At 44.8% G+C, this 27818-nt stretch overlaps 1 protein-coding gene across 2 annotated transcripts in view; it reads left to right on the forward strand.

Annotated features, from left to right (window-relative positions):
* Positions 1-27818, forward strand: part of Slc23a2 (solute carrier family 23 member 2) — a 114256-nt gene that overhangs the window by 31948 nt on the left and 54490 nt on the right. Inside the window, exons 1-3 of one of the 2 annotated variants that reach the window (XM_010607533.2) lie at positions 2175-2256; positions 14564-14828; positions 25907-26005. In XM_010607533.2, the coding sequence (XP_010605835.1) occupies positions 14721-14828; positions 25907-26005 (207 nt within the window). In that variant the 5' untranslated portion in view covers positions 2175-2256; positions 14564-14720. Of the gene's footprint in view, positions 1-2174; positions 2257-14563; positions 14829-25906; positions 26006-27818 lie in introns of those variants that run through there. The other variant, XM_033761198.1, reaches the window with a different exon arrangement.

Here is a 27818-nt window from a genome sequence, read left to right on the forward strand (position 1 = left end):
AAAAAGTTGCCACATGAGCCATAGTCTCTTATCACAAATAAGTTGAATATAAAATGAAAATGTGTTTTAATTCTTTCCACTTTTCTGTATGTTCGAAATTTTCTAAAATGGGTTTGAGTTTTTTATATTTTGATTTACCAAGTGCCAATTAAACATTATAACACTAGAGGGCACTACACCCTCCCTTTGTCATACTACACAATCCGTTTTAACTCATAACCCTATATTATATATTTTACTCAATTTTATTAACAGCACCAGGAACATTGAAATGTGAGTATATAACATTTGTTTGAAAAGATTAATCACCAAACCTGGGAGGATTTTTTTTAATGTTTATTTTGTTTTTATGATTTTTTTTTTTTTTTTTGTACTGGGGGTCAAACTGAGGACTTTGCGCTTTCGAGGCAGGTGGTGGAAACACTGAGCTAAATCCCTGGTCCAGGATTTTTGTTTCTGACTTCGTTTTTTTTGAGACAAAGTCTTGCTGTATTCAGAGTGGGAAACTGCTATATGGGTCAGGCTGGCCTTTAATTTGTGACCCTTCTGCCTCAGCCTCTTGTGCTAGGATTACAGGCATGCACCACCATGCCTGGTTTAAAGTTTAAAAAGTTTTAAGAGAAAACATAAATCAGAGATTGCATTAATAAAATTCGATATTTTCAAATGCAGTTTTCTGAAGAATTGAGTTTTTCTTGTATCAACAGATTTAGCCTTTTTGTTGCTTTACCTTATTTTATGTCTTGATTTATTAGCTTGATATAGGTGCTAAGGATGAAGCTTTAGAAAGTACAGATGAACGTGGAAGAAATAGCACAGGCCCTGTCCCAGAGATCCCCACCCACATAAACTTCGTGGTGCGCAGCTGCCTCTAGTGCCTTGGCAGTGTTGCACTTGATCTGCACAATCCTTCATAAAGGGGAACCGAGTAGTCATGTGTGTTCTTGATGTAGGATTTAGTGTTTCTATGTTTGTAATGTTCTGGATTTTTGAGCTGTCTTATTCTAATGTTGCTTATTTAAAAAGTAAACTCATTTTGTGGGTAGTTGTCTTGGATGGGTTCTGTCCATTTTCTTCATATAATTGTCTGATTCTGTGTGTGCGTGTGCTAGGCAAGCACTTTACCTCTGAGCCTTGTCCCCCCATCAGAAATTTCTAGCACTCCTGTAGTACATCCCCTTGAGATCAGAGTCTTCATAAAGTACCCAGAATGCAGCTCCTAGCTCCCCAGGGGTGCTGATCCAGTGGGTTGGGTGGTCATTGGGGAACCTGTGGGTGAGGCTCCTGGAGCACGTAGCTCGCAGCTTTCTGCCCAGTGTCTCCGGTGGCTTCTCTGGTCAGTGCCATCCTCTCCCATGTCCCCAAGGCTGTTGTGAAGGAGCAGCACTTGTAGCTGCCCTGGCTCCTCCTCAGCCTTTTCCCTGTGGACCCCCCTCTTCCAGGGTGTGCCTCGCTGCTGCTGGAGCCCTTCCTGCAGGACCTTGTGGTCCCTCACTGTATTTGGGAATCCAAAGTAGAATCGTGTCTGGTATGGGGAGAGGGAGGCACAGGGTGTCCCCTGCTCAGGTTCCTGGCAGGCCGTGGCCTGGCGCCAGGATTAGGAAGGACAGTCTGGGTACAGCGAACACTTCTGACCTGTTACTGATCGATCAGCACAGCTTTGCCTTTTTTGTGGCTTTGCAAAAGTCTGCTCAGCAGACACTCTGTGCGTCTAGACTTCTGTTACTTGTTGGCTCGTCTGCCTTTAATGAAGGGCTGCTACCTTGAGAGCTCTGAAACTCTGAGCTTTGAAAGCAATTGTCACTAACTCCTGAGTGGGGAAATAAAAAATTACCAAGAAGTAAAATTAATCCCAGTTTCCACTGAGCTGACAGCAGCGTGGGTGGACTTGTTCATCTGAATCCAAAGGGTTTGGAAAGATGGGTTTGAGTTTCCCTTCTTTGTATGGGTTTAGGCATGTAATCCCACAGCTTCTGAGCTTCTACAACAGACTCTGCAGACTGCCATGTAGAAACCTGCTCCTGGCTGGTGAGGAGACTGTAATAGAGGCCTGCAGTAACCGTTTGTAACCAGGCGGTGGCTGTTGTGTAATACAAATGGCATTTCTGATGAGGCAGTGCGGTTATACAATTTTGGCCAGCCTGTGTGGGTTATAAAAGCCGAAATTGCTTCAGCACCTGAAGGCCTTTCCTGCTGAGCCTTGCCAGACGGGGTGGGGAGGCACTGGTAAAGGACATTTCTGTGGACAGTTTGAAGGTAAGACTGCTTCTTAATGCAGAACCTCTGCTTTGAGGGATGAGTCCTGAGGCTGCTCGTATTAAATCATGTCTGTGTGTCTGACTGTGCCTACCTCTGTTTCCATATGTATTCATATGTCTGATTTTCTGATATATGCAGCTATTTCTACCTGTATGTCTGGGGCGAGGAGTCTGAATCAAGTTTGCGTATCTGGATTAATTTGAAAATCCAAAGTCCTCCTTAGAGCTGTCAGATGTTACTTAAATATTATTAACTAAATATTAACATTTATGCAACTTTTAGGCAGTGCCTCTCTTTAAACATGCAAGAAAAAGTAACAGTAAAATCCCTATCTGCAGCTATTAAAATGTCAGATTCCATGGTTTTGAGATGCTTATTCGTTTTATTTTCTTAAGTCCAATCTTGGGACTGTTACAGCTTTCTGTGTTTTTTTTTCTTTGTTTCCCTTTATATAGAATTTATATGATGAAAAGTAGGCACACAGCAAAAATGAATATACATAAAATAAACTTCATGGAAAGGTGGGGTCTTATATAAAGCTATTTTACATATATTTAATGCATTTAAGGCTTTTGAGTTATAATAATGTTAGGGATTTAGCTCACTGGTTCCGCCGCCTGCCTTGCAAGGGTAAGGTCCCCAGTTTGATCCCTGCCCCCCCATGTTAGGTTCAGATATCAGAGACAAGCATTGCATGCATAGCATAAACTTCTGAGAGTTTGCTGTCTCTGTACAGTATTTAGTGCACATGCTTTTTATAAATTTCTTTGGGAGAACAAAACACTCATTGTCAGAAAAAAAACCTATGATACTCACGGGTGTGGAATATTTAAAGGCTCCCATTTATGGGAGGCCAGGGAAAAGCTGAAGCCATAACCTGGGGAGAATTACAGGGACCCAGCCCAGGTCATAGTGTTACAGTGCAGGCTGGGCGGATGCTGCCCGGCTTCCCTGGGTGGGTGAAACCTTAAGAGCTCTGTTCCTTATCTTGGCAGAGTCAGTCTGTCTGCAGGGAGGAGAGGAGTAACTCCTGGCACTGGAGGGCTTCAGGGTGGTGGGCAGAAAAAGGATTTTGCAAAAGACTTGAAAATGGAATGGGAACCTGGGGCTTGAGAGAACTGAGTAAATATGGGAAAGCCCAAGCAAAACTGAGTGGATATAATGAGTATTAGGAACAAGAGGAAGGTGGAGCCAGGGTTCTTTGCAGGCAGGAAGGAAAGTTGACTTTGGCACTTGCAGTACAAGGAAAGGTCAAAGGTGTTTCCAAGTGGAATGCTGTGGTTGGGGACAGGGAGAGAGGGAGGGGGTAGAGGGGAAAGAGAAAGAGAGAGAGAGAGAGAGAGAGAGAGAGCAAGAGGGAGGGAGGGAGAGAGGGAGATGGGTGGGTTATCAAGCTGTTATTAGTACCTTGAGCTTGAGGCAGGATGGTTTATTTGAAACGCTTCTCTGGCGCTTGTGGCTTCTCTCAGTGGGGACAGCAACAACTGGAGGTGACCCAAGTCCCCCCAGGCCTCCTCTTCAGGAGGGGAAAGGGTGTCAGTCTTCAGGTGTGCTGGAAAGGGAGTATGGGGCAGAGAGCCCAGGTGCAGCAGGGCAGAGCCAGCTTTGGAAGGCATCATGGCTTCCAAGGCTATCATAGGAGAGCAGAGTGCTGGGGTGACTGAGGGTGTTAGGAGACCTGGAAGAGGGGAACTCTTTCTCTCTGGGTTGTCCTTGCCTTTTTCCAAAATGTCCTTCAGATAATTACCTCTTAACCCCTTGTCTTAGTGCTTGCCTGGTGACCATATTCACCTGTGGCTTCTGTCCAAGGGTAAACCTTGATGCCTCCTTTGCTCAGCTGTGTGGAATGGGAATAACAACTCCCAAAACCCCCAGTTTTTGTTAGTTAAGTGAAATCATGTTTGTCTTGGTCAGAAAAGACAGAAGGAAAGATTTGCACATGGACTGGGATAATCTTAGTAGTCCATTATGCACTTATTTTTATCTTGTCAATTTTATATAGAATTAGCTTTTCGTTGGCTCCCTTGCTAATTGGCAATTAATATGTTTTGTTTATTTATTTAATTTTTGGGGGCTGCTGAGTATTGAATCTTGGGCCTTATATGAGCTAGGTAAGTTGTCTACCCCTCAGCTACATCTCCAGTCCTATGAATACATGTTAATTAGTGTTTAATTTTTTAAAAACCCTGTTTGTTCAATAAAGTGACATGTTAAATCACACAGTAAAAATGCATAGAGTAAAACCTATCTTAATTCTGCTTTAGTTTTCATAATTCTGCTTTTCGTTTTCGATGTCTGTCTAAATATATGAAATATGTGTGTATAATTATTATTTGTGGTACTAGGGCAGTGGCGATGAACCTGTGGGACACACATTTTTCTTTTAAGATAAAAGACGTTAATGTAGAGTTGTTTTTTTTTTCTAAACTAAAACCTCAGTGCTCAGGTTTAATTGCAGTGTTGGCACTTTGCAATAAATAAGTGGGTTTGAGGTTGTGTTTTGGTCATTCATCTCTAAAAGGTTCACCAGCACTGGTCTAGGGCCTTGCACATGCTAGGCAAGTGTTCTACCACTGAACCATACCCTTTGGCCTACATGTATATTTTATTTATTTATTTATTTGTTTATTTATTGGGGCAGCATCTCACTCTGCAGTCCTTGAAGTCACTGTGTAGTCCAGGCTTGAACTCACAGCCATCCTTGTGCCTTGGCCTCCTGAATGCTGGGATTATAGATACACACCACCACACTCAGCCCTATATTTATATTTTAATCTGGCTTACAGGCCACATCTTTTGCTGCCCTACCTTTCCCTCTCCTGTTTCCTTCTCCAGCTAGATTTCCCTGAATGAATTTGGAGGGTATCTGAATCATGGAAATATGCCTACATTTCCCTCAAATATGGGAATGCCTTTTATGTACAGGATGCTCTGTTCCTGCCCCTGCACCCACCCCTGCCTGATGTGGAAGCTTTGCCATGAAGCCCTTTGTAGAAGAGGGACAGCTCATGCATTTTGGAGGAGCCCAGACTGGAGATGAGTGATCTGTGTAGGCAGTGTGGGTGGCATCTGGTTCCAGGGTGCTGAGTGGTCAGGACAGTGAAGCTTAAGGAGGTCTTTTTACAAATAGTGTCTGGGGAAGGCATTTTTATAGGTTTATACCAGGCAAGGCAGGCATCTGATAACTAATCAAGAAAATGAAGGCTGCTAATGACTTTTTGGTTAAAGCCCCCAAGTGAACAAAACATCCTCCCTCTGACATTTTACTGTGTGTACTAGATTCCACCTCTCCCCTAACCAGTGATCAGTGTCTTGTCTTTAAGATAGTGTGGCCATCACTTCTCACAACTCAGGTACACATATCAACAGATGCCAGCAAAACTACTCACCTAGGGCTGGACGTGACCTAAATTTAAAAGCTTGGTTTGGGACTGGAGTTTGTTCTCTGTCAGGGATTCTAAGGCATAGCCTCTCAGACAGACTGAAGGGGTCTCCTGCAGGCAGAGCCTGTTCTTTAATTTCTTGTTTTGTTCAGCCAGCTGTCCCTTTGGGTTATGCACTATAAATGCTGGCTTTTGGTAAGGAGTGATCCTCTCCACCTACCTCACCCTTGGATGGTCCAAGAAAATTCCCATGTTACCAGCAGCTCTGTGTCCTCTCTGGCCCACTGCTGGGGTCCTACAACTCCATGTCCAGGTGATTCCCCAGTCAGTGCTGCTGAGGTGGGAGGCTCTGCTCCCCCTGGGCTCTGTGCAGATGGAATCCACTCTCCGAGGTGGAACCTGGGTTCCCCTTCATAGGTTCAGGTTGTCTTCTTCGTGTATTTTGAAATTACCAGCCGCACCCTTCGAAGAACAAGTCCACAAACCAAGGCAGTGCTGAGGCATTTGGGGCACAAAGGAGACCCTCTAGTTGCAGCCATGGGATGTTTTTCTGTAAGCTTAGTAAATTATTGTTGTTAATTGTGTGACAAAAGAATACCCTGATGCTGTAGTTACAGGTGTTCTGTCCACGGTGTCGTTGTCAGTGTTATCTTCTTGACTCATGCGCGTTATTCCTCCAGGTGTATTGGTTTTAAGCTCAGCAGATGACCCTGTTTGAATTGGGCGCATGGATTGTATCATGTCTGTGTCAGTCATGCAGATCTTTAGTCACTCCAGTAACTTTCAGACTTGTTTTGACTGACCCACAGCACAAAGTGTTCCACCTTGAAACTCTGGTTATTTTGGTCAGTTTTCCCTTTCTGTAATGAAATGCCTGAGGCAGGGTAATTTGTAAAGAAAGAAGATTTATTTGTCTTACACTTTTGAGGTCTGAAATTTCGCACAGCGTGAGGCTATCTCTGTCCGGTGCTCTGGCAAGGACTCTCCTGACTGCATCACCAACTAGTATTATGAACAAGAGGAAAAGATCAGTCAACAAGACAGGAGTCCAGGGTGGGGTTCAGGAGTCAGGCTCGTTTTTCTATGCTGCCCTCTCCAAGTAACTAACTGGAGTCTCGTGGGAGTTAAATTTAATAATCCCTTCCAAAGTTAGCCCTTAAGGACTTTGCAATTGGACCCACCTCTTCCCGCCCTGATGACCACACCTCCAGTGCCTGATCCCCCAGGGACCCAATCAAATCATATCCAAGTCAGCGCACAAGGATCATCCATATCTTGTGAAACAAAGCTCTTTGTTCTGCTCAATTTCATTATTTTCTTCTCCTTTTTTAAAAAAATTTCTTATTAGTGAGCTACATTCCCAGCCCTAAATTTCACTGTTTAAAACACCCTGTTCAGGATCCACTAAGTTAACTTTATGACCCACTACTGGGTCCTGACCTACAGTGTGAAAAATGAGAGCAAGAGTTCTTGCAGTGTTTTGGATGAGGCTGTAGGATGATGGAGATTTTTTTAGTCACACCCTGTGAGCATAGCTGTCATCACAGGATCCAATAATAACCACTACTTACAGGCTCATTCTAGCTGCTCAGAGATTTACACGGAGTAATTACAGCTAGGATCAGCACCAGAAACTTCCTAAAACAGAACTCCGTGTTAGGTAACATTTAAAGGGAGTAGATCTTATGTAAGTTGAGGATATTTGTTTTAATAATCCTTTTTTAAAAACTTGGATTAAAAGTGTTTAGGTCAAATGTTTAGCATTTACAGAATTTAGTGGAGAAGCCATAGTTCAGCTGTAATCCCCTAATGATAGGATTTACGCAGAGAACCACAGGTTGGCTTTAAAATATGCTTCATCATTGAACCTGAAGATTCTAGAAGCTCTGGTTCTCTCTCTCTCTCTCTCTCTCTCTCTCTCTCTCTCTCTCTCTCTCTGTACTGGGGATTGAACTCGGGTCCTTGCGCTTGCAAGGCAAGCCACCGAACCGCTGAGACAAATCCCGGGCCCCAGGTTTTATATTCTCATCCCAAAATCATCCTTTGTAGCCATACTCCTGGGTCTACATAGGTGTGTTCAGACACACAAAATAGCTTTTGCTCAGCCCAGCTTGCCTGGGCCCAGGGTTGGGACATCTGAAGATTTGTGTGTTTGTTACAGATACAGGTTTCTAGGCCCCAAGGCAGGTCTATAGAATAAAAATTTGAGGAGGGGACATTTTTTAAATTGGTGAGATTGTAAGAGTTTTTAACTTACAGTATTTTTTCTTTTAAAATCAAATTTATGAAGGTAGTTTACCTCCAGTGAACAATACCCTCACAAATGGAGCCCCTAGCATCACCATCAAAATATCCCCTTCTCCCTCACCGCCCAACCACCCCGCTTCTTGGTACTGCAGACTTGGTTTACCTTTTGGGCCTCAGACTGCACGGTCTTGTGTCTGGCTTCTTCCCCTCAAGGTGTATCTCTGGTATGCTGTGCATCCACATGGGTCCATACTTGAGTACTTGTCTCCTTTTAGTGCTGAGGAATATTCCTTTGGTTTATTCACCTGTCTGGATCTTTGAGCATTTGAAATTTGGGGCTGTTATTAATAAAACAGGGTTGAACTTTTGCTTACATGTGTGAAAGAAATTTGCATTTTATTATATTTAATTAATTTATTTTTTTGGTACCAGGAATCCAACTTGGATTGCAAGGCAGGCTGTGGAACCACTGAGCTAAATCCCTGGTCTTTTTTTTTTTTTTTTTTTTTTTTTGGTACCAGGGATTGAACTCAGGACCTTGCACTTATGAGTCAGGCAGCAGAACCACTGAGCTAAATCCCTGTCCCAGAAATTTGCATTTTAAATAAACTGTCCAGGTAGTGTTCAGATTTTTCTCTCCAGCCCCCCATCTTCTCTCCCTTTCTCCCTCTTTTTTTCCCCCTGTACCCCCCTCCTTCCCTCTCTTTATTTTTATTTATTTTTAAATTTTTGGGTAGGGGGAGTTGAACTCAGGACCTTGTGCTTCCAAGGCAGGCGTGGTGCCACTGAGCTAAATCCCTGGCCTCCCTCTTTATTTTTTGCAGTGCTGGGAATTGAACCTAGGAGCTCATACATGCTAGGCAAGCACTTTACCACTGAACTATATCTCCTACTCTTTTAAATGTTTTTGACACCGGATCTTGCTAAGTTGCTCAGGCTGCCCTTGAACTGATTCTCCTGCCTCAGCCTTCTGAGTAGCTGGGGCTGCATGCATACACCACCACATGTGGCCAGACTTCCTATAATTTTACTTGTATTCTTTGAGGGAGTTGTAGATATGTGTGTCTAGATTAAATGATGGATTCGCAGTGTGTTTACGAAGCAATATTGAGTCAGTGCCATCTATCTGGGGGTAAATGTGTACTTGCTTTGTTGACATTTGTTGGGCATCTTTGTGTGCAAGGGGTGGGGATATAAATGTGGATCACACACAGTGGGGTTCTACCCTTTGGGATGCCCCTTGGTGACTAACTCACTCAGCCATTAGGGGCTTTGTATGTTCTGGACTGCAGACTCTGCTAGATGCTGACCATGGGAGGACATTTTTCTTCTAAGAAATGCCAGGTTTTGATGCTTGAAGTAGCTCGGAGTCCTTGATTGGATGATCCCATCATACTCCAAGCCCAGCAGCCTGCTGAGCCACAGTGAAGGTGTTGAAGTTGAGACGTTGATTCCTGGGTGGGGAAGAAGTAGCCAGGTGAAAAACATTGAGCACCAAAGAAATGAGTTCCTGGCTGAACAGCTGATGAACTAAGCACTAATTGAAAGCTCTTGCTGTTCTGCATTTGTGCATAATACAGTTGGCTGGGCAGGGGGAGTAGTTTAGTCCTTAAGGAATTGAAAGATTTGTTAAAGATACAAACATCTCATTTTTTTTTGCTCATAACAGAACTCCCCTAATTGTTATATTTTTGCTCGGCCAGTCTCTTGTTTTGGGGGATTTTTACTTTGAGACTGATTTCTTGGATGTTGGAAGGTAATAATAATTTTTTTTTTTTTTATACCAGGTATTGAACTCGGGACCTTGCACTTGGGAGGCAGGCAGCAGCACCACTGAGCTAAATCGCAGCTGCTCTGGCCTGCCTTATCCTGAGTGCTCAACATGGGGCCTCATTGCTCTGCGGTATTGGAGGGGAGAGGATGCTAAATTGTGGGGAAGAATGCTGGCTGGCCCTTCGCAGAGGAAGGGCCTTTCATTTGTGTTCCTGTCATTCAGCAGTTTGCATGATATTTTGCTGTGTACACTTTACACAGACATAGTAAGTTGGTGCTGTACATACTGTTTTTAAATTTACATTGTAACGTCCTCCCCTTCCCCGGCCCTGGGGATTGAACTCAGGGCCTTCACACTAAGCCACATTCCCACCTCTTTAAATGTTTTTTTTCTTTTTCCACTTTGAGATGGGATCTTATTATTGTGCAGGCTGGGCTCTATCTTGTGACCCTACTGCTTCGGTCTCCCAGATTGCTGGAATTGCTGGCAAAACCACATGCAGCTGTGAAGTTGCCTTTAAATCCAGTTAGTCATTGTCTCATTTTTTTAAAAAATCAGTATTTTCTGCTCTTTTTATGGGGTAAGAATAACCCACACAAGATATAACTAATAAACAGATTTTTAAGTGCACAGTATAGTAGTATGGTATTGCTCACCATGTGCAGTATTTTACAGCAAATCTCTAAAACTTCCCTGGCATAGTGGAAACTTCATATCTTAAGTAGCAGCTCTCCATTTCCTCTCCTCCAGACCTCTGGCAGAACCATCCTACTTTGTCTTGTGGGCCTCCTCAGTGCTGAGATTACAGGTGTGCATGAGCGTCCCCAGCCGGTTAGTGCGTTTTCTGGTGTTTCATATGTTAGTCTGTTTTTATACCTCTGTTAAACTCTTCTGTTTATTACATCCTTGTATTAAGAGTTTCTAGATGCTGATTCCTTCTCTTATTATTTTCCAGACATTTGTGGCTTTATTACTTAGTCCCTCAGAGGCATTTTTAGCAATCCTTCCTGTCTGCTTTTGGAGTGTTTGATATTTAAATTAAATTTTTATAGATTATGTTTATTGGAATGGACGCCCTTGCAGTCATTTTCCCTCCAGGAATTTTTATTATTTCTCTGATTATTCAGATCTCTATTATGTCCTCAATAGTATTTAATAGCTTTCTTCCTAAAGGCCACACACAGATTTTGTTAAATTTTATTGGTAAGTGTTTAACATGACTGCCACTTTGAAAAGAGGATTCTTTCCTTCCATTGTCATCAAGAGTTCTTTTCTGCAAATATTTTAGAACCTTTCTATGGGCCTGATGGTCTCTGTCACATGTTCTCTTTTGTTGTTTTTACAATATTTTAAAAACGTAAAATCCTTCTTAGCTGGAGACCAAATACTGAAAAGGGGCCAGGTTGTCATTTGCCAACTTGTGATGTGGACACTGTTTGATTCAGTCATATTGAAAATCTCTTGCTCTGTCATTTGGAACCAGCCATCCAATTGCAGGATTTTCATATCTCTTGATACAGTTAGGATTTGGTCTTTTCAAATTCTTTTTCTTCTGTCGTCCAGTGATGGTGGTGACATTGATGTGCCCAGCTTGTTCCTGACATTAATGTACCTGCTCAGTCATAGGTCTGATGCGATGAGTATTCAACAGGAATAATTGTTACATTATTCAGTACACACCATTCTACAAATTTAGGTCCCTTTAGTATGCAAGACAAAGTTCTGCATCCTGGCAGGTGTCAACCCTCTTGTTCCTACAGCTGTCTGTGGTCAGTAGGTGGACATTGCCTTGCTTATTCTGAGCATCTTAATGGTCCTCAGACACCATGGTCAGGTAGCATCCAGAGAATCTATGGACAGGAGTTGCCTCCATAGAAAGGGGATGAGGTGCTCATTTTGGGGGACAGCATGTACAAGAACTAGGATCTAGCAGAGGGTTAACAATCCAAGGAGCTGAAAGGACAGCATACCAGGGTCAAATAAGACAGGGAGGGAGAGTGGCAGGGCTGCCTTTCAGCCTGGAGAAGGAATTTGGGTGTCCCTCTAAAAGCTAATTAGGAAGCCACCCAAGAGCACATAGAATGATCAAGGCCAAATGTTTAGGCCCATTAGGATGGAACAAGAAGCCAGGTGTGGTGTGTGCATTCTGGGAGGCTGAGATGAGGATTGAAAATTTGAGCCCATTCTGGACAACCTAGCAACTTAGAGACCCTATCTCAAAAAAATAAAAGGGCTGGGATATAGCTCAGTGTAAAGGTTTCAATCCCTGGCACCACAAAAGACAAAAGGATTTTGGTGGCTGTTGGAGTGATGCTGAGAGGCACTGGTGGCACATGCTATAGAGAGGCTGTGTGTGGGAGGAAGGACACAGCCTAGGGATTCCTGGCACTTGGAGGGTGCATACCCCTCACCTCACCCCTTCCCATTGTCCCGTCAGTGCTCATCATGGGGTCTGAGAACCGTTATAATGGCTGCAGTCCAGCAAGAGGATGGTCACCCGCTGCCCAGCCAGTCAGCTGCAGGGGCCAAAGGCAGCACCCCTGGAAAAGGCCCTCAGTTTCTCGCCCTGCCTCTCGCAAGCCCCAGCCTTGCTGTGCATTGCTGAGAGGCAAGGCAGGGCGGTGGCTGGAAGCTGAGCAGGGAGAGGACTGCTTTGTCTCACTGTATAAGCAGTTTGGACGGATTAGAAATAATCGTTAGCGTTGGAATCCTGGTATTGCTGGGTGTCTTTTGTTGAGATACTTTATTTCTTTGACGTTCAGTTTGTAGAGTTAATGGGCAAATCAAGTGATATTACAGTGAGTGGCCAGAATAATTGCCATTTGTATAATGAGTTCTTGCCACACGTAGGCACGGGGCAATGGAAAACTGCTGATATTACCACTGTTGACGTCATCATTGTGGTCTTTCATCCCTCATCACCTCCTTCTCCTCTTTCCTTAGGTGGTTGGGACAAGACTGTACCTGGCCTGCTCATGGCTTTCTGTTTTTGCAAGCAGTTAGGAAGAGGGCACGTGAGCACCTAGCACCGGAGTCCCTGAGAGATTTTCCTTCTTGTTTTAACAAATTCACATGCATGCCCTCAGCTGCACTCTGCCCTGGACACTTTCCTTTCATCTTCTGCATTCTCCATCCGGACCTTGGCGTTTATCCACCCTGTCTTTGTGCCGTATGGACGAGCCCTCTGATCTCAGGCTGGTGCGCAGTTTCTGCCCTTGAGGCGGGCTTCATTAGCCTTCTGGGGACTCGACACATAACAGTTTCAAGGGTGCATTTCTTTGTCAGCAGTCACTGTCCTCTTTTCCCCCATTTGCCGTCCTTGACGAAGGATCCCTGTTGCCTCTCCCTGGACCTCTGTCCTCTACACTGGAGGAGGTGCAGCCCCTCAGCCCTCACCCCTCAAAGCTTCTGGCTTACTGCCAACTGTGAGGGCCGGTAGGGCCTCCAGACCATGCTACTTTCCCCCTGGAGAGTGAAGTTAGCCTATGGGTTGACAACAGCTGGTTTAAACAGCTGTGGATGAAAACATAAACCAGCACGGCTGCCTCAGAAGACCAATGCCAGGTGTGCACCAGCTTGCTCTCTGATGAGGCTTGATGTTCGGGCAGCTATTTATTTATTTCCTTTCTGCCCTCCAACTACAGGACTCTCAAATTTTGCATGAGCCTCTCTTATTTGTTTACCTTTCGCTTCTCCCCAGCTCATTCAAAGTATCTGTGAGTGAAGAGTCTGTGGCAGTTGAGGGAGCAGTGTCTCCCGCCAGCATCTCCACTCTCTCTGCGGCTGGCTCTGCACTTGCACAGCAACCTGCCTGCTGGCTAATTCGCTCTCAGTGGGAAACTAACTTGTGGTTAAGATCTGATGTCACCAGAATGAGGCCAGCAAACGTGCTGTACCCTCCCCACCCTGGCTGCTTGCGTTACACCTTTCTTTACAGAAATCCAGGCATTCTGAGGCATGCTATGTTGTGCGTGTGTCAGCCCTTGTATGGATCCCATCCGCCCTCAGTTTTGAAGCCAAATTCTGCAAATGCTTATTCATCAAAGGTGAATCACTTCTATTGTCCAGTTCATAATTCATGCTTTGAAATTGGGATGTGATTTTCTGCTGCTTCACCAAAAGTAAGCAGGATAGATGTTCCGGAAGCTTCCTACTTTTGAGTTTCTCTTAGATTTTTTTTTCTTTTTGGAGACAAGTTCTCTCTGTGTCGCCTAGGCTGTCCTCAAACTTGTGATCTTCCTGCCTCAGCCTGTAGAATGCTGGGATTATAGTCTTATGCTATGCCTAGTTTAGGTTTTTCTCTTTGTTTTGGAGTGTTAGGTTCTTTCTTTCTTGAACAGTGTCAGAGTTGGTGAGATTTTTCCAGGCTTGTCAGGTCTATCTTGGGTCTAGTAGTGCTGACCTTTCCCATTTTTCTTCTTTTTGTCTCTTGTCACATTACCTCCTTTTTGGAGGAGGGGGTATGAATTTCTTTTTGATTTATGTTGTCATTTGAGTGATATGTTTTGGCTCCTTTGAAATCAGCTCCTCATTTGCACCAGCCATGTTTCAAGCACATTGTAGCCACATGTGACCATGGATGACTGTTGGACAGGACAGTACTGAGCATTTCCATCACCACAGACAGTTGTGTTGGGTAGTGATAGGTTGTGAGGTGTGTTCATTCACCACAGTGCATGTCAGCGGCCTACTGGAGCTATATGTTCTTTTCCTTACTGTTGTGATACTTGTGACAATTCAATTCAGGGGGCTTTCAGAAACAGTGGCTGTAAATGAAGAAGGTGAGTCCTTAAATTCTAGACGTTTGGGCATGACTTACACTGTGACTTTTTTCTGGTCAGGGAACTTGGTGACCTGTGCTGTGTGATTCGAGGTGATTTGGCTGCTTTATCTCTTGCAGGTGCTAAGAGATGGAGCTCCTGGGTTTCATCTCCATCTGAGAGTCTGGGTGCTCCAGGCAGTGGAAGCCGAGTCTCATCCTAGGCTCCTGGCTTGAATCAACCTTCACTGCAGCCACTCTGGGCCAGTGGCACTGCAAAACTGCTCGGATTCTCTTAATGATGGGTATTGGCAAGAACACTACATCCAAATCGATGGAGGCTGGGAGCTCCACGGAAGGCAAATATGAAGATGAAGCAAAGCACCCCACCTTCTTCACTCTTCCGGTAATCGCATTGCAGTTTTCCATTCTTCTGTCTCTTTGAAGGTTTTTTGTATGGACTCATCATGGGATGGGCTCCGACACTTGTGCTTTCAGTGATGGGGGCAGCACCAAGACCGACATCTTCCATGGGAATTGTCTGAGCTGAGCCGACGCTTCAGGAGTTGGCCCCCACTCTTGCCTGGATCCCCTGCTGGAATTACCTGTAGGAAGGGAGCCTGCACTGCTGGCCACGTGGTAAAATGGCCCAGTGCTCAGCGTGTACTGGAGGGTGTTGAAGGCTTAATTTTCTCTCCAAAATGTGCCTATATGAAGTGACCCATAACCCAGCTTCTACTTGTATTGCAAGATGGGAGGATGAGAGCTATTTGGAACCCACTGGCTGTGCTTGCTATTGTGACAGCAGCATGCAGGGCAGAGGCGGTTTTATCGGAGGCAGGTTTTATCGGAGGCTGCCGTAGCAGGCAGAGAAGGCTGCTCTCACCTCTTCATTACGTTCAATGTCAGTAATTTTTCCCCAAATATAAGATTATCCTTTGATATATACCAGTTTACCCATAAAGGGGAAAGAAAAAATCCTTAGAGAGAGCATGTCTCAAGAAGTTTTTCTCTTGGGATTAGAAATGTGGCTGATGGCATGAAGACCATTCTAGCGTTGCCCAGCTGATGGCACACCACATCTTGGCGTACAGTACTTTACTTGACTACTTGCATTCACATTTTGATTTTTACCTTGTTAGCTCACAGAGAGGAGTTCTCCCGATTATACAGGTGGCATCAATATTGTCTTTGCCTGTAAAGTGAAAGTTTTGAAACTCGGCTTTGGTTGATACATGTTTTCTAAGGGGAGAGACAGAACACTTTATTCATTAATGGGTTGTTAAATTTGAATTAGACCAGCTTTGAAGAGTAGGAGGGAGCTCCCTGCATGGGTATTGACCTATGTCAGTGAGCCAGGCAGATGATTCAGTGCCATCTCCCTTCACATTACCAAGAGCTTGACTATGCCTTACCCACTTGCCTCACCATTATTTTTTGTTTAATTAATTTGGTTTTTCTTTCTTTTTTTGTTTCACGATAAGGTCTCACTATGTAGTTTAGGCTGGCCTTGAACTCAATCCTGCTTCAGTCTCCTGAGTGCTGGGGTTACAGTTATGCACTGCCATGCCCAGCTAAAGTTTACTTGCTTTAGCCGTGAAATTGTGATAGTTTGCACTTAGCACTTGAATCCACCAATGGAATCAGACATTGGCAGTTTCATTGTCCCTGTTGTCTCTCATATCTCTTTCCTGCCACTTAGTCACCTTTACTAAAATGCACTGTGGATCTGCAGAATGACTTAGTCTTTGTGCTCTGAAAATCATTGTGCTTTGCTCTGGATCCTGAATGAATGTTTGCTAATTGCACACTTGAGCCTCCTGATCTCTTTTTCCCTTTTGTTGCTTTCTTGTGATTGGAGTAAACTTCCCCAGTGCCTGCTGGGTGACTCCCCAGGATTTCCAGTTACTGTTTGTGTACAATCTTGTCTTTTCATTGATTTTTTTTTCCTCTCTCTAGTACTAGAAATTGAAATTCGGACCCTCATACTGAGCTACATCTCATCTTTTTTCTGTTTTTTATTTTGAAGTAGTATTTCACAGTGTCTCCACATTGCTCAGGATGGGCTAGAACTTATGATGTTCCTGCCTCACCCTCTCAGAATGCTGGATTATAGGCATGCACCACCATGCCAGCTTTTATTTAATTTTTATTACAGTGATTGTACTTATTATTTCTATAATTTCTGCTTATTTTTATTTCTTAACTTCTTATACACATTTTTTTTTGTTGTTTTGTTTGGAATTCAGGTCCTTGTGCTTGCAAGGCAGTCGGCAGAACCACTAAGCTAAACCCCAGCCCCATACACATGTATTTTTTGTTTTATTCTTTGTTGCAGCGTCTCACTGTGTAATTCAGGCTGACCTTCAACTCTCTGTGCAGCCAAGGCTGGCCTCAAACTCACAGCAATCCTCCTGCCCCAGCCTCCCCAGTGCTGGGATTGCAGGTGTGCACCACCATACCTGCCCTTTTGTGTGTGTTTTTCAGTGTTTCTTTATTTAAGTCACCAGAGACATTAACATACTTATTTAAAAGTCTCTCCCAATCTCTTCTCTTTTCCTCTGCAGTGTTTTGGAATTTTCTTTTCTCTTTCTGTGCACCTACAGGGTTACATTTTCCTGGCCCGGCTAAGTGTGGAACTGGGCCTTACAGTTATCACCCCCCCCAGGGGTGTGAGCCTGCTAGGAATGGGGAGGGAGGGAGGGAGGGACCTGCTGGCCCCTGCTGTTGAGCCTTGAATCACCTCTGCCCCTCATGGGCAGGGCTGAGTCTCTGGAGTCTGTTCTCTGCTGGAGGAGTCAGGGCTTTGAGACAGCAGGGCTGCAGCCTTCCAAGGTCTGAACCATGTGGGTGGCTCCATTTATTGCTTGCTTTATGTTCCTTGTATGTGGAAATGTTTGTCTTTTTAACCTGCTTGATTTTGAGTTTTTCCCCACTGTTATATTTTGGCAGACATTAATTAAATGAGTAAATATGTCAGTCTTAGGGCAGCCAGTGGCTGATTCTGTGAAGAGAAATAAATCCAAGGGGTAGGGTAGGGAGGGATACAATGTCATGCCAGGTAGGGATCATATAGGACCTGCAGGCTACTCATTAAATTTTTTTTAATGCATTAGTGTGTCTCATAGGTGCTGGGCTCTGGGAAATAATGTAGCAGCGAATAGGCAGACAAACTTCTCTGTCTCTGACCTCATAGTACTTCCATCCTGGTGAGGGAGATAGGCAGACATGATAGAAGTAAGTCACATTTGCAGATGATGTTAGATTTCAATAAGCACTAAGGAAAAACCAGGGCATGTGCTCACTTTGGCAGCACATACACTGAAATGGAAAGAACTGGGGAAGAGGGTTAGGGTGTAGAAAGACTACATGAACAGGCTGACCAATGACAGGTCTGGAGAGAGCTTGTTATGACTGGGGGAACAAGTGCAAAGGTCCTGAGGCAGGCTCCTGGGTGCCTGGTGTGGGGTCTGGCAGGGGGAAGGGGTCAGCTGGAGATAGGTAGACCCCAGGACCTGATAAGGGTTTTGGTTCTTCTTCCTGAGTTGTAGAAAAGGGTGGGAGGGCTTTGATCAAAGCAGACAGGGACATGCTCTGCTTAGTTTTGAAAGGGTCCCTTTGGCCACACTGGGGAGTGACCATAGTAAAATCAGGAGGCCAGGCAGGGGCTGCCTGCACGGACACTGCCAGCCTCAAGGAGGAGGCAGCCACGTGCCCAGCACTGGAGGAGACCCGGCTGCTGGGCCAGATGGGAGCAGCAGGAGGTGGCAAGGGAAACTTCCAGCTGCTTCAGTGAGCATCAGGAAGGGCAGCTTGGCCCATGCTGAGATGGAGAAATCTCAGGGATGACCTGGATTGGTGAGGGGGTCATCAGGAGTGCGGTGTTGCCTGTGGGAACATCAGTCTTGGGGGTAGAAAATTAAGTTTGCGGTTGTGGTGCTCAGGGAAGAGTGTGGGTGGAGAGCAGTGTGGACATGGTGTTTAAATTAGGCCAGGGAACTGGGGGGTGGGGGTGCAGCAAAGGGGACAGGCAAGGGGTGGTTAGTGAGGCCACAGGGAACCAGGAAGGCTGTCTGTCCTGGAAGCCAGGGGAGGAGGCTCAGCTGCTGGAATGGCCCTGTGTGTGGGCTCTGCCTTCCAGGGAGGATGGTGGAGCTGCAGGTACGCACAGGAGCAGTGGCGGGTGATGCAAGCCCTGGCTGGGCTGAGGAAAGAAGTAAGGGCAGTGGCAGGGCTCAGGACCGTTCTGGTCATTCTTGTGCTGCAGCTTACTCTACATGTGCAGAGGTTTTGATAGTTTTAAATGAAATGAAGGGTGTGAGTTGTGTCAGGACATCAGTGTCACTCTGCTCTCTTCCCTTACTAATACGTTGTCGATATGTTCTGTGTGTACTCTTATCAGTATACAGAGTGACTCATTCTTTTTTATAACTTCAGAGCGATCCACGAGATGGATATGGATGCACTACGGGGATTGAACTCAGGTCCTTGCATTTGCAAGGCATGCGGCAGAACCACTGAGCTAAATCCCCGGCCCGTGATACACTGTAATTTAATTTCTGTTGGTGGATGTCTGGGTTGGCTCTAATATTTTGCTGTTACAAATTGCACTGGGCTGAAAAACCTTGCACGTCAGTAATTTCACTCAGATGTAGTTGAAGGATAAATCTCTCAGTGGAATTGTGGGTTTGAGGGGAGAGCCCTGGGCAGGGGAAGGGAACTCCTTACAAAAACAAGGGAACCCCTCACATTGGCAGGGGGCAGAGACTCCCAGGTTTGGCTAGTGGAGAACTGTGGTCTCAGCCAGTGTGGCATTGTTTAATTTGCATCTTACAAGGAAGGTGGAACCTCTTTTCAAATGTTGAGGGGCCATTTGTATTTCCTTGATGGTTTTCCTGCTGGGAGGTTGACTTGTTTCCTAGCGGCTTCTGTCTTTTACAACATTCTTTACATATCAGAGTCTAGTTTGGTGTCTGCAGTAAGTGTATCCCTTCCTGGTGAGTTCTGGAGCCAGTCTGAGGACCAGGTTCACAGGGACATTATCTTAGCCTGCTTTCTGTTGCTGGTATTGCTGTATCACAGTTAGGAAGAAAACAAGTTCATTTTGGCTTGTGGTTTTGGTCCCTGTTTCCATAGGATGGGGCTACATCTGGTGATAGCCCTTTTCCTTCATGGAAGCCATGCAGAGCCTTGTATGACGGGTGTATTGGAGCTTGGCTTCTCACACTGGTTCTCAAGGTTTTAATCGGCTAATCGCCTGATTGGATTATCCCTTCGCGAGGCTGGGTCTCTAATCACTGCTTAAAGGTTCCACCTGGTCCTGCGTCTTAATAGTTCATAATGGGGTTTATGTTTCTGTGAGTTTTGAAGAAAATGGGCCATAGTCAAACCATTGCGGATGTCTCTAGTTCCCTGCCCACGAGCCTCACATTGAAGAAATGTTATTGACGTGCCCAACTCAGTGCCTGCTTGAGTACGTGCTGGGGAAACATTTGCTACCCACACCAGCAGCCACACCAGGCCGTGTGTGGGAGCAGGAACACACCCACACAGGGTTTTCGGAGTGGGCCTGGTGCTCTGGGCTGTGGGCTGGGATGGGGAAGTGAGGCACCTTCTGAGTCCTCTTGGGGGACAGGTGGGTCATACCTGGAACCCTGTGAATACGCTGGCTGCTGTGTCTCTGGGGTCTGCCTGCTTTTGGTTGCAGTGTCAGCTGCTGCAGAGGGGCGTCACAAGGCGCTGTCCTATCTGCAGAGACAAAGAGCAAGATGAGAGGCTTCAGCACCTGCCAGCTTCGGGGTAGTCAGTGGTGTGCTGGATCTGTGCACTGCATTTTTCAGGCTAAGACTGAGACTGCAGCTTTAGCACATGCTGTATTATACTCACTTTTTGACTTACTTTTCATGGTAGTTAGCTTTGAGATTTCCAGTAATACTAAAGGCAAGTGGGAGATTTTTAAGTTCATTAAACAGAAAGGGACTTAGTGTATAGTCGGGGGAAACTTGGTATCTTTATTGTTTATTCAGAATACCCTTTAATTGTAGATTTGGATACCAGAGGAATTGATCTTTTGTGTGTGTTTGTTGAGAATTATAAGTGTTACCTTTTATTGAGAGAACAGAAACTGTTAATTTGGGTCACTGTTATTACTGGTTTAGTATGCAGTGGTGCTCAAGACTGCCAGGCACATTAGTGTGTGGTGGCTGAATTGTGCTAGATCCTGAATAGGTGAGGAACTGAGTTTGAACCCTTGAGCAGAAGCACAGGTTCCAGGTGTCTGTGTCCTCTGCCTCACGGATGTTACCTGCAGTGGATCGCACGGCTGCTGTGGGAGCAGCACACATCCTGGACATCAGCTGAACCAAGCACTGCAGCAGCGTGGCCCTCACACACTGGCAGTGGCTCCTGTGCTGCCCTTTCCTACGCCTCCACTCAGGTCTGAACTTAAGAGTTGTGAGGGACAAGTGGGACAGACCAGGAACCTCAGGGGTGCTCTGACACTACCCGAGTCTGCCTGCCTTTGCTGTCGTCCTCCCCTTGTGCATAGAAGCAAACTCTTTGGCACCACTGGCTTAGCTTAGTAGAAATCAGGCGCATGAATACAAAGACCCATTTCTTGAGCAGTAGACACACTCCCACACTCAAAGTCAAAATAGCCCACATTTGGGAGACATACAAAATCAGCCAGACAAATTTAAATAGAGAAAACTCATTTGCAGCAGTAGTTTAGGAGATAATTAAAGTCATGAGTTTGGTTTCAAAGAGTGGGGTGGGGGGTGATGGAGAAAAAGGACATCTTATTCCCACGGCGATTATAAATCAATATTTTTATGAAAACTTGATCAATTTCCTGAGGGGAGAGATGCCAAGATTCTCCTCTGTTATCTGTGATGCTATTAATAGCACAGAAGAAAACTAGACTTTATTATAAGCTTTCTAAGACATGTTTTATTTCCCAGTAAAAATAGTGCTGTAAATGTAAAGCTTTCATATTATCAGCAATGTTTCTATTCTTTTTGCTTTCAAAAAAACAAAAAAAAAAACTTAATGCCTTCCTGAAGAACTGATTTTGATTTATTTTTTAAGTTCTGGGGATCAAACCCAGGGCCTTGAGCATGCTAAGTGTGTGCTTTGCTACTGTGATATCCCCCCAGCCCCAGCATTTAATTGTTTTTTAATATTTAATTTTTAAATTTAAATTTTGTGTTTTTTTAAAAAAGTAGATCCTTAGTATAGCTAATTTAGTCAGCTAAAGGAAATAGCACTGGTGAAATAGATCAGTATTTAGAGTAAAACTCTTCATCTCAAGCACTTTAGGCATCTCTCTTCAGCACAGAAACCCACTGGAGAGGAGGGGCAGATCAGAGCAGCCCAGAGGCACCCCCTCTTGGTGCCCACTCCCTCGCTCCCTTCAGTTAGAGCCTGCTTTATTTCCTCCTCTGCTCCAGAGCCTCCCACCTTCCCGGAGCTGCGATGGAGAGTGAGGGGTTAGGGTGGCCTGGGAGAGGGAGTAGGTGGGCTGCCCGCAGCTCTGCAGCAGGAGTTGACAGGTGGAGAGTGGTCCCTGAGGGCCTGGCCAGCTTGACCTTGATATTAGAAATGGAGTTTATTTAGGTAGTAGTATTTCAGTTAAGTAAACGTCCTGGAGGATGGGCTAGGCTGGGAAGGTAGAGCCTTCTTCCAGGGCTGATTCCTTTGCTTCTTACACCAGTCTCTGGGACTGGACCTCTCTCCACCTAGCCGATCAACGAATGGATAGAAGAACTGGTCCAGGGCTGGGTGGCTCCTGGTGCACTGTGACAGTGTCACCTCTGCACTCCAGGCGTTGCAGCTCCCAGTGAGGCAGCCTCAGGGCATTCATTCATCTTTGTTCTCCCTGCCTGAGCCCCTTGCTCAGGCCACTGTTAATACCTTAGCCCAGGCTTTGTCCCTCTTATCCTGAAGGGTCTCTCTGCCTTGCCTTACCCCTGCCTGTCCTGCTGCAGTGTGCATCTGATCCTGGTCTCTGTACAGCCTCCCCTTGTAACCTCCACTTCCCCCTGCATTAAGTCAGAACTCCTTAGCCTGACTCTCATCCTGGACAGAACTCCAGGGAGCAGCAGCTTATATCCTTCTTGCCTGGGACACAGCCAGAACAGTTGGTTTCTTTTGGCCACGTGGCAGAACCTAGACCCTGCAGGCAGGGTGACCTAGGTGCCACTGGACACTGTTGCACTGGGAGGGCACAGGGCTCTGTGGACCTTCTGCCTGCCAGCTCCTGATTGATCTCCGAGAGGCTGCTGTGGAAGGCATGCACCAGCTCAGACCTGATCACCTCATCCATCCTGAGCAGCCAGGCCTCACTGGGCCCAAGCTCCCACTGTTCTGCTGACCTGGATGCTGGCTTCGATATGGCCAGCCAGGGTAGTTGTTAAGTGAGCTATGTCTGTGTTTTATAGTATTTATTCAGGAGTATGTGTGCACATGTATGTGCATGTGAATGAGGGAAAGAGGAGATTCTGGAGAACAGAAAGAATTGCTACCTCTTGCTTATATCTGACTTTGCTATCATGTTAATTAAAAATTATCAAATTTATCAAGGCAAGGTTTTCATAACAGAATTAACTTTGAAATAAAACAATTCAGTGACATTTCACACATTCAGTGTTTTGTAGCCACTAACTCCATCTAGTTCTAAAATGTTTATCGCCCCCAAAGGCACCCTGTACCCAAGGAAGCAGTTGTTGTTGCAGCACCCGAGACAGTGCAGAGGAGGGCAGTCTTGGCTGGCACAGGACTCTAAACCAGGCCTTTGGTAACTAAGCGCTGTTCTTGGAGAATTCTTCCCGTGTGCTACTGTGCTAAGATGTGGAGTGCACCACCCATTTTAGGAGTTTTGCTTGTGGACATGAACTTGGCTGGGAGTGAGTGTCTTGCTACTGCTAGTTTTACAGAGCAACACCGCAAACCCAGTTAGCTTGAATAAGAAGTAAAAAGCTGCAGCATAGCTGGGCATGGTGGTACATGCCTGCAAGGCCAGCACTCTGGGAGGCTAACTAAGGCAGGCGGATCCCAGAATCGTTCTTAGTATTGGGTGCAGAGGGAAAGCTTGAGCATGATTTAGAAATAGTTGAAAAGCAGAGTTGTATTTAAAATAATAAAAGAAGGTCCACCCTATAAGAATATGTAGTGTTGATTATAATTTCTGGCATATTTTAAAACTAGCCTCAGAGTTGACTTATAATCTGTATGACCTCACATTTTTTCACTTGCCTTCCCTTAGCTATAGAAATAAATGGATTAAGAAATCTCTCTGGGCCACCTCAATCCGAGATGATGTTGCTTAGATCTTTACTCTTTTACATTTCTTCCCTCTCATAAATTATAGTGGTTATAGAAAATTACCAAAATAAAAGGAAAAGAGGGTAAAAATAGCCCTACTGATTAATGACAACCACTATTATCTGTGTAAAAAAGCTATATACAAATAGCACACAGGTCTGAACACCCAAGGATTGGTAGTTTTAAAAAAGAAAGAAAAAGGGAAACTTGTCTGTCATTACTATCCTTGGCCAGAAGGCACCCTTGTTACTCTTATGTGATTTTTCTGGATCTTTGGATCATAAGGTTGTTACAGTTTAATTTTTTAGCACAATTGTGATAATTTTAGGTTTGTTTTGTTACTAATTGTAATTATCATTATTTTTAAGTGTATTTCTTAGAGTTATTTTCTGTCCAGTACATCAACTTTATTGTGTTTAATAGTAGAATATTAAGTTGGGTATGGTGATGCATGCCTGTAATCTCAGCACTCTGGAGGCTGAAGCAGGAGGATCGCTGTGAGTTCCAGGCCCACCTGGGCTACATAGTGAGATATCTTATCTTAAACTCTCTCCAGTCACCCCCCACAAAAAGGTAGAATATTATTGTCTAAATGGTGTACCAAGATTGAACAGTCAGCCCCCGCCACCCCCGCAGTCTTGGGGATGAAGCCAGGACCTCATGCATTCAAGGTGAGCACTGTACCACTGAGCCATGTTCCCATATTTTTGATGAACATTTAAGTTGTTCCCAAGTACTCAGGGTTGCATGTAGTGCTGAGCAGAGGTCACTGTCGAGCATGAATACAGTGGGCACGTGTGTGCCTGCAGGGTGAGTTTCTGTGAACAGCATTGCTGGACCCAGGAAAGTGTCTCCACACTGCACTCCGTACAGTTCTCTGAGACATGGGGAAGCTGCTCTTCCCCATACGCTGGTCCATGCCAGATTTGTCTTTTAAAGCACCCCTATCTACACTAAAAAATAAGCTTTTTTTAATTGTTATTTCTGTAATTTTAAAATGATAGTAGACAGCATTTCATGTTTTTATTGTCATTTTAATTTGTATTGTAATATTTATTTTTGTCCTGTGAATTGTATACTCTTAGCCATTGCTTGTTTCCTTTGGCTTACTTGTTTTTAATACTGATTTGATACGTTCTTTATGAATTATCTATACAGAATTTTTTTGTGTATTTCTCTTCTTTCTAGTGTGTGCCACAATGCTGGAATTTAAACTTTTCAGTATGCTTTGTTTTTAACTATTTTTGAAATATAGTTGTGTTAGCGTATGTACAGTCAACATTACTACGTGCATTTTTTATATTACAAATTCCCTGTAAGAAACGCTTTTCTTACAGTATGTTGGGACATAGTCTGTAGTTAGTTACTTTCATTATATTTAATCAGTGATAGTGATGGCTTTTATTTAGGTTGAAGCCCTTCCTGTTCTTCAGGACAGATTCCTGAAAATAGAACCATTTGATGAGAATAAAAATATTTTGGAGTTCTTGCTCCAGCCCTGTGGAAACCAAGATGATTCTGCTAGGCATGGGAAAAGAGGGGCTGTGCTTGCTGGTAGCTGTAGGTGTTTCCTTTGAATCCATCCCAGAATGGGTTCTGGGCCTATGGGCACAGAACTAGATTTTATTGGTATAGACATCTGTGCACCACCATTTTCCCCCTGGATCCCCCACCCTGCACACACCTCCCAGTGCCCCAAGCAGGTACCCACGACAGCAGGCTGGTCCGCTTAATTGTGGTGAGAAACAAATGACTGCTAGCAAGTTAGGTGTATAGTATCGTTTAGCTCCCAGAACTTCCTCCTGCCAGGTAGCCATTGGAGAAGCCCCTGTCGAGTGTTTGGTGAGAGAGATCTTAATGGAGGCAACTTGGGGCCCTGTAGCCTGAGGTTCTTCTGGGTTATTCCAGTTCCTGTCTCCCCTATGGAGCTTACTCTGGCTTATGCAGCTTTACTCGGCAGGACATGGTTGTGTTTCTCCATCAAAATTCACAACTGCTCCCTGTGCAGCAATGCCCATCAGCAGTTTCATGTGGGAGGCTGTGGTAGATGGAAATGCAGTTTTAGGGTATTAGAGAATCTTGAAGGGCTCTTGAAGAAGTTCGTTTCTCTTCAGCGAAGTGGTAAGTGCCAAAGCAGACTCTTTATGGAGTGTTTCTCCTCAGGTCGTGATCAATGGAGGGGCCACATCCAGTGGGGAGCAGGACAATGAAGACACGGAGCTCATGGCAATCTACACTACAGAAAATGGCATCGCCGAGAAGGTATTTACCCAGTCCCAGGCCGCAGGATCATAGCGTTTAGGGCTTGGGGTATGCAGGAGGGTATGCCTGTGGTGTGTTCTCTTTGTAGTGGAGGTAGGAGTCGTAGTTACTACTTCATTTCTCCTGAAGAGAGTTAAGGTGAGCCCTGATCAGGGATGATACGTAGATTTTATTTTTAAAGACAAAGTCTAATTTTCTTTTATTAAACTCACTGAGTTGTCCAGGTTGGCCTCAAGCTGAGACTCCCAACTACTGGGACTACAAGCATGTGCCACCACACTCAACGTTATTTAGATATCATTAAAAGCTTCAGCTGGATGCCAGAGAGATGTTAAGAGCTTGAAGGCTAGAGTCAGCACGGAGTGTAAGTTTGATTCAGCCCCTAAGAGGATTGCTGCAGCAGTTTTTTGTGCTCTAAAATGGAATAGAAATATAAACCTAACATGCCTAATCTGGAAGTTCAAAACTTTTTTCAGTGCCCCTGAGAGTTTCGGAATTTGGAGCAATTTTGATTTCAGATTTTCTGGTGTCCAATTGGCAAATACTTCAAAATCTGAAAACCTCTGACGCATGAAAGACTTTTGGATAAAGGATACTCTGTTGGTATTAGCATGTATCTTAGTTTGTTATAAGGACTGAATTAGGTTATTTGTGTATATTTATATATAAACAAAGGTATTAGCACCGTGCTTGCTGTGCTGTAACACTGCAGTAAGAAAATGAGAGAAACTAGCAGATAGCGCATGTAGACAGAGATGCCTTTGATGCAGCAGCTCTTTGGCTAGAGCAATGAAAGTCATGTACTGCATTGTTCAGCATTGCATCGCTAATGAAATAACCGACACATGCTACTTGTGGTGGAGTAAAGAGGTATGTTTTGGCTGCCCGGTCTGGAGATCATGTGGCCCCAGTGGATTGGGCTGCTGTTAAGCATCGTTCATTAAGACTCCTGTCTTAATGGGAATGAGTGCTTTAAGCATGTGTCTCCTACCTGTGGTCTCAGGATTTCCACTTGGCCCTACCTCTTCAGAGTCCACAGCACCTTTCAGTAATGCCACTTTGGGGGCCTGGCCTTTAATAGCCAAATTCCAGCATGTACTAAGTTGGGAAAAGTGTTTTTTTTTCCTTGTACTTTGTTACTGGTAGCACTGTCCTCGACCCACCTGCAAGGCTGTAGGTAGTGGGTTGGTTTGGTTTGGAGGTGGCCTTTGTGTGGCAATATTCATGATTGCATCATGTTTAGAAGAATGGTTAGCTCAGTGCAAAGTTCCTGGTTAGGATCTGTGATGTGCTAGAAAGATTCGCAGGACTCATTCACCTTGTAATTCTCATGGTTTATTGTTTTGTTTTTTCCAAACAAAGAAAGGTTAGAGATTAAAGTGATAGAAAAAGGCACATGGGCAGGTGCACGGTCACCAGGCACCAGCAGTAATGTGTGACAGCCCTCATGGGTGCTCCTGCTCTGGGGAAGCCCACCCCAGCCTGGTGTACTGGTGTCGCCCTGGGAGTCAGTTACATAGGAAGCTCACCCTCAGAGTTGGTTGCATAGGTCTGCAGAGCTCACTTCATTTGTCTCCAAAGACTGGCTGATTATCTGTGTTCAAGGCCTTTACATAATTCACACTGTTAGCACAAACACTTGTCCCAGCCCAAGGCTTCTGGTCACAGATCCACTCTTAGGAGGCAAGATGCCCCGGGAGCTCATAGATAGTCTCCAAAAGCCAAATGTGCTTTAGAAAAAGGTGCAGGATTTGACAGCACCAGCCTATAAGCGGATCTTTTTTTTTTTTTTTTTTTTTTTTTTTTCCTTGGG

Source organism: Fukomys damarensis, unplaced genomic scaffold, assembly GCF_012274545.1.
Source record: "Fukomys damarensis isolate Sample0158 unplaced genomic scaffold, DMR_v1.0_HiC HiC_scaffold_7, whole genome shotgun sequence".
NCBI lineage: Eukaryota > Metazoa > Chordata > Mammalia > Rodentia > Bathyergidae > Fukomys > Fukomys damarensis.